At 34.6% G+C, this 11778-nt stretch overlaps 1 protein-coding gene across 2 annotated transcripts; it reads left to right on the forward strand.

Moving 5' to 3' along the window:
• Positions 1-2639: 2639 nt before the first annotated feature.
• On the forward strand, positions 2640-10652 carry LOC119792306 (G-protein coupled bile acid receptor 1-like). 2 transcript variants are annotated; one of them, XM_038298891.1, is made up of 2 exons: positions 2640-2840; positions 7998-10652. In XM_038298891.1, exon 2 carries the CDS (start codon positions 8082-8084, stop codon positions 9066-9068), a length of 987 nt encoding a protein of 328 aa, XP_038154819.1. In that variant the 5' UTR covers positions 2640-2840; positions 7998-8081; the 3' UTR covers positions 9069-10652. The 2 variants fall into 2 exon arrangements, with proteins under 2 accessions (XP_038154819.1, XP_038154820.1); XM_038298892.1 differs by having other exon boundaries at positions 2640-2789.
• Positions 10653-11778: the final 1126 nt, after the last annotated feature.

Below are 11778 nucleotides of genomic sequence, written 5' to 3' on the forward strand. Positions count from 1 at the left end.
GTGTTCCATTTTTGCACGAGGAGTTCTTCACAAGTTTAGAGTAGTCAGAGAGAAAAGAGTTGTTTTTTTTTATCTCTTTTTGTCTCATGCTGTAAGATTTTCTATAGGTTGTGGACCTGATTTCTGTTATATTCTTAAAGTAATAGGTTTTCTTTTTTAAAAACCTTTTCCGTGTTGATTTTTACCTGTTGTTGGCAAGGTAAACTTGATTTATATAGCACCTTTCACAAGATAAAATCCAAAATAAAACACGAAAAATTGAATATGATAAAAACATCAAACATACAACATCATACAGTTTAAATAAACATGTTAACTGTACAAGAATAAACACCAGGTTTTTCTGTTTTTTTTTTTTTAATTAAAAATAACCAAATTTCCATTTAAAATGATTTTTAAGGCTTCAAAGCACCCTCCCCTACTACATCCTTCCCAGGGCTTTAAAAGAAAAACAGGCTCACAGTATGACAGCGCCTCAAACATTCTCCAGCCCATTCCTTTTTTGTTTAATTTCAAAGTCTTTTGTTGCAACAAAATCAGTCTAATTTTACCAATGCTTTCAAATTCAGTCAATGAGTATGACATTTTTTCAAAATAATAAAAAATTGCTACATTTTATTATGCTAGAAATCAAGTATTTTTGTTTTTCCTATTAATTTGTTCATTATAAACTGTTTCACAAGTCTAATTAAATTTGACTAAATATGTACTATTTTTCCATATTTTGTGAGAACAGTAAGAATAAAAATGCTCTAGGAAGCTAATGTGCTTTTTAGAATCATATATTTTACTCAATGTGTTAGAAGGAGCCTTTCAAAATATAAAGTAATTAATCAACATCACTATTCAGGATGAATTAAGAAACTAATTTATTATTATAAGAATGATGTAGGACAGGAAAACCAATAGTTAGATGCTTTGGTTGTTTTTTAATTTCATTGTATCTTAAACTTTTTCTGTCTAGGATTTCTGTAGTTATGGTTAGAGGTTTTGTCTAATAACACACAAAAAAAAAGAAACTGCAGTTTCTTAGTAAGCCAGGGTTAATTAATCTTATCCTTTTACATTTTTCTGCAATAGACAAAAATAAACCAGATTAGAGCTCTGTTTAATCGTCGTACAGGGACTGGATTTCGGGGAAATCAATAATGCTCAGCCTCTTCATGTTGTGCTTTTATGTCCAGCCTGTCCTCCTTGCATTGTTTCTTCTCAAATTCTCTAAGTCTCAGGAACATTTCTGTTTAAAAGCTTTATCTGACCGCAGCTTATTCATCTTTTCCAGGACCCCGGTCTGTTCCAAACTATCATAGAAGGGGAGGCCTCTGTGTTTGGCTTACAAAACAAGCTCTCTGCTGCTCTTCTATCCAACTTTCTGTTTAAATATCAGATGTCTGTGACAGCTGTTATGAATTCAGGTGTATACATGTATGGATTTATAAGCGCTGTTCACCCTTGGGGCAAACAAAAAAGAATCAAGTAGTTGTCAGCTTCATACAAATCTATTCCTCCCAACAGACTGAAGGATTTTTTTTCAATGTAGGTTTGTTCAAATTATCAATAAAGCTTTTGGTTTTTTAACCATACATTGCTTGATAATCATGTTTTCATGATTTTTTTCATGAAACAAATCAAGCTTTGTTTTTTATGTAATAATTGATAAATGATGTTATATAACTTATATATTAGCATTATATATACATATTTATAATTATATAATGTTCAACAAATAAGAAAAAGCTTATCCATTAAATAAGATGTAGACAAAAAAATAAAAAAAAACCTGTCAATATAGGAAGAATGTAATCCATTTACTTGAAATTATTTATCTGTATAATCTACATTTTTTGTGCCCAACAACAAAAAAAAAAAAAACAATTTCTAGCTAGGAAAGGCCCACAGTGATTCTTTTGTGCCCTTTTCTGACAGAACAAACGTGTCACTGGTATAGACTTAATAGACGTTGTGGAATTAGTTACAGTATACAAACATTCTATCTACACTAAAGAAGATTCCCCCACCTCAGCATTCTAAATGGCTTGAGCAACTCCAACAGCAGGCATGTCTGACCTACTTTCTGGTTAATTAATTAAAAAATTACTTTTTTTTTTCGTGGAGGTACTTATGGTTAGTTAATTGCCAGAAGGTTTATTTGCCAAACTTAATGCTATTAGACCGCTTCTATTTCACTGATTTCCGGTTGATAATGAATTTGAAGCTAAAATTGTTTTCAATCACAACTCATTAATTAAGAAAGAGGGAAAATATATTTTCATATTAGAAAAGGTCGGCTTCAATAATTTCTATCTTTTCATTAATTAGTTTTCTCTTTACTCTGGTTATTAATTCCTAATGTAAACATTTGCTATTGATTCTGAATTCTGTACATTTTTCATATAAAAAGAAAAAAACTGCTAATCTGAAGGCATCATACTAAAAATCATCCTTTTCCCCCCCTCTGCATCACAGCTTAATGACAACACAGAATAATTTCTAGTGATGTCAAAAATGAGAAAAAAGTACAAAATTCTGAGATAGTCTGATGGTTGAAGAACACTGCCAGCAAAGCCCCTTTAGGAAAAGACACTCAGGATGACCACTATCTCCTCCTCCTTTTGAACGCACTTCCTTTTTAAAGTATCTGTGAGGAAGAGAGTTAGCTGCTTGCTCTGTCTGACTGCTCGGTGAGGACTGCAGAGGAAAAAGCAGAAGCTCCTATAGTTAACTCACTGAACCTCATCAGTGCTTCTGGCTGGAGATATGATATGCAGGAGAATCAGCTGGAAAAAAAGGTGAAATTTCTTCTCACAGATGATACCTGACCAGACAGCTCATCACTAAAGGTAACTAGATATAAAACTCCCTCTAGTCTTTTTATTAGAAAAGCTCCTTGAGGCATGTATTTCATTTTTTTTTAAATTATTAAATCAAAATGCTGTTTTGACATGATGAAAAAAATCATTTTATTTTGAAATTTCCTTTGAAGCACTGTGTGTTCTTTATCAAACTAACAATCCCTCATATCAGAGGAAAATTCCATCTTAAAATAGAGTCAATGTTATGCTGCATCCCTGACAATAAAGACCTTCCAGAAAGCATAAAACGGCTCTTAACCAGTAAACGCTAAAAACCAATTTGCGCTGTGTGTCATCTTTTAAAGACCCTTTAAAAACACCATTTGCTCAAACTATAGCAGGACTTTGATACCATAAAACACCTCCCTTTCTGCTTGAAAATGAACTTCTTACACGCAAACCCCGGAAATACACCGGTTTGTTTATTTCTAATGTCAAAATCATAGATGCTGTGTTTTTTTTTTATTATCAGCATGTTTTGCTTTTTAGATCTAGAACAATAACACCATATAACATGAACAAGGATATTGATGGGCTAAATAAAGTTATTTAAAAGGGGCAGAAGTTTTCATTCCCAGTAAAAAAAAAGATATAACAAATTAGGACCAGTAGAAAAATAACAAATAGATTACATTTGAGATTTATGCTTCAACTTCAAAATCTAACCAATTTACCAGGGGAAGATTATAAAACTACAATGAAATAACCTTCTTACCTAACTTAAACTTTCCTGAACATTTTTGAATATATAAAATTACTTGTCTACTTGGAGTAGGCAAAAAATATTTGCCTACTCCATCAAGCAAACATTTCCAGATCTCTAACTTTCTGAGGACATATCTTGCTCCCAGTCTTCTTGAGGGGACTCCACCGTTTCTCTCTTATTAAGTCTGGTTGCAAAACATATATTATGCACATCCTAAGCCATTACATGCTTAAAATACTGTATGCTTGGACTGATTTTTATGCTAAAATCCTCCTTCGTCTTGCTAAAAGTGATTTGTATTAGAAACTTTCAATTGTTTGTTTTACTTTTAGTAAATAAGCTTTGTCAATAAAATAAACCCCAGATCATTATATTGCTACCACCATGTTACAGTGAGTATTCATTGATTCTGTTGGGTTTTTCTTCCCTTTTTTTGTTCAAACTTACTCCTTTATCAAGGTTAAAAAAAGACAAATCATTGGACTTTGTTTTGTCATTTCGCTTCCCATCGAGGAAGCTTTCTGTATTCAAAATGTCTGGTGTAGAGTTAAGTTTCCGAACTTATAGAGTGGCCGAAACAAAATTCTTGTTTTGGCTTACAAAACATGCAAATGTAACCCAAAAAACAGGTCCACCCTTTAGTAATGGGGAGTCATTGAGGTCCTTTCTTGGCCTCCAAAACCCGATACTGACCCATGCCTCCTAAGGGGGAGTGGTTAGGGTCATTGTTGGCCTGCAAAACCAGGCAAGACCTTTTGGTTTCCTACATGGCGATGAGAAATCAACTCTATCGCTGCGTTGTAGGTTTTTGAGAGCTAAAACCTAAGTCCTCCCCCTCTGTTTAAGGTCCATTATCAAGAAATTTCCAAACAAAGAAATATATCACCTATAGAAATCAACAACTTAAACCTCCAGCTTTTGCAGATGTTAATGTAAAAATGTTGGCAGCCTCATGGGTCAATTTCCACTTAAGAGATATTAGCTTTGAGAAATTATTGTCTCTTTTTTTTAATTAATGAGGACACTTTTTTTTTTTTTTACTTTCTTTCTGTACAAGTATGACTGATAGCTTTTTAAACAGTTCAGGTTCACAACCAAAATTCACCATTTTGTTTCTCTTTAAGTTAAAAATGACTCAAAAAGTCTGTCAGGCATGCTTTTGGCTTACTACAGATCCTTTCCTGCTGAATCAGCAGCTAACTGAAATTAGGTTAGAATCAGGCTAGATGAAAGTATTTTCGACCTTATTGTCCCGCTGCACCTGATCCAGGATGCTGAACCCTAGCTGGAATTAAGTTCAAACCACACCCCTACTATAAATAGCTGGAATATTTATTTACAGGCTTATTAAATTATTATAACAGCTAACTCCATCTTATCCTTATTTAATATTTCATTATTTTCTTACATCCTTTCTTAATGTATTAAAAGGCAATGTCCTAATATAACATATATGCAATGAATCTGAAATGAATAAATATCTTAATTTATATGTGTATATATATATATATATATATATATATATATATATATATATATATATATATATATATATATATATATATATATATATATATATATATTTACTGAGAACAAAAACTAGAAACAGAACTGTGAACATTTATATCTATATTTATATTTATATATATGGAAACAAGCATGCCTGGAACATAGTGCTTGAACAGGACAAAGCAATAAAGCCAAAACTTTAAGATTTTGATAAAAAAAAACTTTTAAAAAGTTTATATATGGTTAGAGCTTTAAGGAAACTTGGTTCAAACTAATAATTGCAATACATTATATTGTTTTGAGCAATTAGTTTTCAAATTAGAACTAAATTATCGCAGAAAATCGTTAGTTTATTACATATTTAGATATATTGGATATATTATTTGATTTTGGACAGTGGCTATTGATTTCATTTATTATCTAGGGTACATTTTGTACAAATGCTTATTTTTCAGGATATATATGATAACCTATGACCAATCAGAGAAAAATAAGCTGTAAATTTAGATTTCCTAAATAACATTAGCCTCTAGCTCTAAAAATATCCCCTTATCTGCTGTCGGCTGTTTCCCAAACAGATAGGGTCAATCAGATTTAGAGTCATGACGACCTATAACCCCTTTTGTGAGACTTTTTAAATCACACTCCCCTGCAGTTTCAGCAGCTCTTTAATAGAATGGCACCACAGAGAAAGTTTGCTGGTTATAAACAAGAAAATTCATAAATACTCCTCTGAAGTAGACTCTTAAGCCACCCGGTGATCTGTTCAAAGAACAATGTTAAGTGGCCCTATTTTAAGAATATTAACGACCAGCAAAACAGCAGTAAAAGCATTATCTCTATGCTCACTGCCGGTTATACTGTGGATACAGTTTACTATAAAAAAAGAGCCAATTATAAATTATTTCTATTTTTTTCCGATGAAGCAGTGTGATGTCTAACCTGTAAAGAAATGCATCCTAAAGCAGAAGAAGTGCAAACTGGCTGCATAAGTTTACATTAAATTCAGCACCAATTTAGAAAATTTAAAGTGTTACCTGCCTGCTTAGCAAAGCACTAGACAAGATAACACTAATACAAGCATCAGTATCCTTAATGGAGGAGTTTACCTTTAGTTGAGTTGATTAATTACCTTTTTTCATTACAATTATGGTTCTTTAGTTAGCCATTGTGTGCCTCCAGCAGCCTTTAAATTAGCTGCTGATGCAAATTAATCTAATTAACATAAAATAAAGGACAATTTTATAGCATTTAAGAAAAAATAGATTTGATGCATAAAACATTATTTTTAGTGTGTATACAAGGTTCTAATCAATACGGATGTATTCAGCAGAAGCACTGGACAATTTCTTTTTCTCTTAATTTTGCATTATATTGAATTTTCTTGAGTGATCACGTACAGCAGCAGGGTAGGTTTCTATGAGTCCCTACCCTTTTTTTTTTTCTACTCTAATTGACAGTTTCAGTCTGGCTTCACCATAACCTGTTATTATTTAGCCAAGATGTCCTCCTTTAAAACAAAATAGAAAAGAAATAGAGGAAGAAACAACATTTGGTTTGGTTCTTTGCTTTATTTTTTAGTAGCTGACAGAACGATTAATGATTTCCTGCATTAATTAATTTAGCAGTTGAACTGAGCTTTGTATGGTTCCGACATATCACCTTCATTAGGCTGTCCTCGTTCAGGAAGCGAATATTCAAACAGATAGCATAGAGCAGCATCTATTGGTGTTTGTGTTTTTCCTAAAAAAAAAAAATGCTAGAAACTTCAAAAAGAGGCACATATGTTGATTTTTTTGGTTTCGCTGGCCATGTTAGGAGAGTTCAAACATCCAGCATGATTGTTTCAGTCGGGGGAGACCACAGGGAGGCTGAGTGTCTGTTTAAACAGAGATGCTGCCAAAAGATATGAGACAATATGGGCTTAATTGAATGGGTCGCTTTATATCAATGACCAATTGAGTATCTAAAGGAGTATTTCATTTTTCATAGTACTGATTATTTCTAAATATGGATCATTTTAAGAACCCGAGAGGGAGTAGCATTCTCCTGCGATTAGTAAGAATAACAAACTTTCTTGTATCCAAAAGAAGGACTTTAAGGGATATAAAGGTTTTTGGAAAGGCATAAACCAGAAATAAAATCTGTTTGTTTGCCTGATGAGGGCTGTGGCAAAAGATGTCATCACAGTTCTGGGAAACATTTACAAGGATAAGTGAGCAAATATTGTCAAGTCAAGATGTTTGCCTCAGATAGAGTCCGACTACTTCAAGACTGTTTTAGTTCACTGGTGAGGACTATTAAAAAGCTGGGTTCCTGCAGAATATGTATCATATATTAGTATTAAAAAGCTGGGTTGCTGCAGAATATATATCATATATTAGTTTGCTGTAATATATATAATTGTCACATTAAGATAGCTTTTAAGATATTAAAGGTTTGCATGGTTTAGGGGAAGAGACCAAAATGCCTCCTTTTGGCCTGAAAAGCCTATTTTTGCCACAGACCCTCAACTGCTGATATGAAGCTTGGATCCAAACATTTAAGCTCAAATCTACTTTTTTTTAGGCTTTTGAAAGCCCTTGTAATCATAAATCTAAATCTTCCTGAAGTGCTTTTTATATCAGCTTGCTTTTTATGTTTGTGCATAATAAGAGCGGATAACTGATTCATTCTCCTCTGACTAATTTTAGCAATAAGTTCCCCAGACCTCTACTGCTCTGCTGCTGCACCCTCAATTATATCTAATTTTCCATCTTTGTTCGCTCACTCCTCCTGTCCCTAAACTGTGATTATACTTCTCAGAGAATTAGCAAACAGGGTCATACCATGCATTTGCATGTTTATGCAAACAACTGACCCCACACAAGTATAGCCATAAACCTTCTGTCTCCCAGTTCTGGGTTTTTACAGTTTGTTTTTGCTTCTAGGGTAGCTGTTTACTGGAGTGAGAGCAAATAGGAGGAAGCCTGCTGATTTCACCAGTGACAGACTTCAACCCCCACGTTTTCTCAATGGAAAACCTCATCTATATCATCACTGTGCCGCTGTCGACCTCCATCATCCTAGCCAACTTGGTCATCATCCTGGGTATCTCCTGCAACCGTCAGCTCCACAACACACCTAACTACTTCTTTCTTAGCCTGCTGGTGGCTGATATGTGCACTGGGGTGGCTCTGCCCTTCATCCCTCTCATGGGTCTAAACCGGGAGTTGAGTTTTAGCTCCTGCCTAGTGGCTCACATCTTTCCCAATTTCCTCTTTTTGGCGTTTTTGTCCAACTTGGTGATGGTCCACTACGAGCGCTACATATGCATCGTCGACCCTCTCCACTATAGCTCCTTGTGGATGCATCGCAATTTTTCTTTGGCGCTACTCATAGTATGGACACCCCCACTTTTATTTGCCTCTTTGCCCGCCTTTGGATGGAATAACTGGTCAGCACCAGACTGGAACAACTGTTGTGAGAGTACCCAAAAGTTGCTACCGCTTTTGAACTGCTCGTCCAACCTGACATCCTGCTGCTCCTACCGGCGGGTGTTTCCCAACGCTTTTATTTACTCAGAGGTGTACGGGCTTGTTTTACCTGCAATTCTTCTCATCGCTGGCATGACTGGACGTGTTTTGTGGATCACCAGAGGCCAGATGAAGGACATATGCCGCCTCCACAGAGCGGTGGAGCGAGGAAACCAGGCGTCAGACCAGGAACAGAGGATGAACCTGCGGTATACCCGCTGCGTGGTGGCGGTGTCCTTGACCTTTTTGGCCTGCTGGGTTCCCTACCTAATTTACATGCATGTCTGTATAGCATTTTTAATATCTGACACCAAGAGGAGCGCCATCACTCACATCGTGTTGTCCTGCACTGGCATCGGAAGCATGGCTGTCGTGCCAATGGTACTTGGCCTGGCTAATAAGCAGTACACGGAACCGGCTTTCAAACTTGTCCAAAAACTTAGAGACAGGTGGAGGGCACGAGGTTCGGAAGAGACTTCAATCTGAAAAAAAAAAAAAAATACTCCTCAATATATTCATATTGATCCTGGTTTCCAGCAAGAACTGGTTTTGGAAAGAGTTTGCGGCAGCTTCTTGTACAGAGAGTGGAATTACGGTACCAATAAGATGAATTTTTCTTCATATTTCCCTCAGTCCAAAACTGCTTATACCAAAGGCATCATGGGAAACTCTTTCAAATGTCAAAAAGTTATATAATTACCACTAATAATTCCCTTACCTGCAGTAGAAAACTATCACATCACTATGAGTTTGCAGAGAAATATTTATCCTCAGAGCAGAGGAAGGTTGACAGCTGGTCAGTATCCTATTCTTACTCCCACTCAGTCCATTATATTTGACTGCAACCGCAAAACAAATATAGGAGTTCTAAAAAAAGCTTTAGAACTAAAGGACATTTACATTTCCTCAAACAGAGCAGTGCATGTTTATGGAAAATAAAGGGGAAGCAGATTTTTATTGGTAAGATAAAGGACTAAAAAAAAATTAACTAAACCCCTTATACCATTTATTGTCATTCTGTTTTGCAAATATCATGCAGACGTCTGAAAACATTTTAAATAGCCGTTAAAACGGCAGTTGGGTTTATACTAATTTGCATTGTTCAGTTTTCTGTTATTTTTGAAGAGAAACTCTGAGGAGTCACGAGTCAAGGGCCTTTCAACTCTTTGTAATCATCTTCTAAGGTTGATGGTTTGTGTGGCTGGCTGTTAGCTTTCTTCAACTCTGAGGTTATCAGAGGTGGTTCTTGAACGAATGCTGCCACAGGTAAGTGCCTCTTTATGCTACCGAAAGCACCACTAATCACACAGCAAAAAAAACTTGCTCAGCAGAAATTACATATTCAATATATACAAAAATATATATATTGAAAAATCTCACATTGGGTAATTATTAATTAATTTAGATTGATAGACAGATGAATTATTTATCTATATTCCAGATAAATCTTTGATATTTCAAAAATCTAATTTAGGAATGCACATTATTCCATGCATTTTACCTTAAAAACTCAATATTGGACATGAGCCATCCCAACCATATAACTCACTGATATAAAAAGCATTCTTTTGCAACAAAGAGCAGGATTATGCCTGCACCTGTGGACCCAGCTAATGCAGGAGATGCTCAAGTTAAAATGTGAGTGATGTGTTTTCAGAAGCAGATAACCAAACTGGTATTTGCTGTGATGCAAAGGTCGGGAGGGAGAAAACCAAATAGTCAGTGTAAATAGGTCTAGATAGATAAAATATCAGTGTAATTTATCAAATAGTTGATTTGTAAACTATCAGCATTAGGGCTGAAACAATTAATCGGATTAATCATGATTAATTGATTATTGAAATAATCATCAACTTGTCGATTAATTGTTAAATGGGGTAAAGAGACCCTAAAACATGTAAACATTATGCAAATATTTAAACATTTTGCATTTAATGTTCTTCTGTCAATACTCTTTATCCTGAATGCCTCAAGTTCAAAGTCTCCTTTCTCCTAATCTAAAAAATAATCGACAGATTAATCGATTTGCAAAATAATCCTTAGTTGCAGCCCAATATCATGTATCTCTAATCAACTAATAATTAAATTTATTATTTTATTTATTCAAAGGCTATTAGAAATCCGATCTTGAAATATAGCAGATTTTGGTTTGAAAATTTCTCTTGTGTTTCATTGTTTTTTTCGATGACAGAAAAGCAATGGCTTCTTAAAAAAAAAACATACAAGTAGTGCAAATTAACACAAACTGTTACATCATCAGCCAGTTTTATGGAGCAGTTTTTACGGTATTGCCTCCTCAGAAGTCTCTCTAGAAGTACCTCTGACATGATCATACAACCTTGACATAAACAACACTGGATGTATTTGTTCTCCAAATAACCCTCATTTATATGTTACCTTTCTACCAAAGGTAAGGGAATTAAATTGCTACTTTTTCAGAAATCAAGGAAGCTCTTAAACTGTGCCTCACAGTGTAACTGCAATGACCTAAATGATGTTATTGAGAGTAGCTCCAGGTAATTCTGATTTACTTCATAATTTTTTGTCTGAATTATGAATTCCGTACTAATAAATAAACTTTTATTAGCATCAAACTTGGATAATCGTTTTGTTTCCACTTGCGAGTAAAAGTAAAGGTCTATGTTTTCCGCGGGTCCCCTGGCCCCAACGTTTAGACACACACAGGACACCCAGGGTGAAGATTAAGAGTTGTTATATTGTTAACTCACACATAAAACAGAGAAAAATAAAAAGTAAATGTAAATTTTCTATAACTGTTGTATTTGACTTGGGCAATTTTTAAACTTTCCACACAGGTGAATCACATAATTGGGTCATTAACCGAACTTGAACATGTTATCATTTTGATGAAGGATTCAGTTGCGTTGTGGGGTGTTCGAATCGGCTAAAGAAGAAGATGGTAAAGCAAAGATATCTCGAAAGAAGAAAACATAAAGCAGCTGATCATCCAAGGCAGAAAAATGGGAATTTTATTTGTATGGGTGACTTCAGATTATATCCATGTTTGTTTAGTTTATGATTATTTTTCCTCTGTACTCAAGTGAGTATTCAAGTCCTGAAATCAAAATGTAAGGGGGAGGGGATTATATTATTTTCTATGGTTAAAAAATAAATACATTTAGTTATTTTTTTTAATAATTTATAGTGCAAAAAAACAAAAATCACCGGCTATGTT

Source organism: Cyprinodon tularosa, unplaced genomic scaffold (genome assembly GCF_016077235.1).
Source record: "Cyprinodon tularosa strain WSP-4 unplaced genomic scaffold, ASM1607723v1 ctg417, whole genome shotgun sequence".
NCBI classification, from domain to species: domain Eukaryota; kingdom Metazoa; phylum Chordata; class Actinopteri; order Cyprinodontiformes; family Cyprinodontidae; genus Cyprinodon; species Cyprinodon tularosa.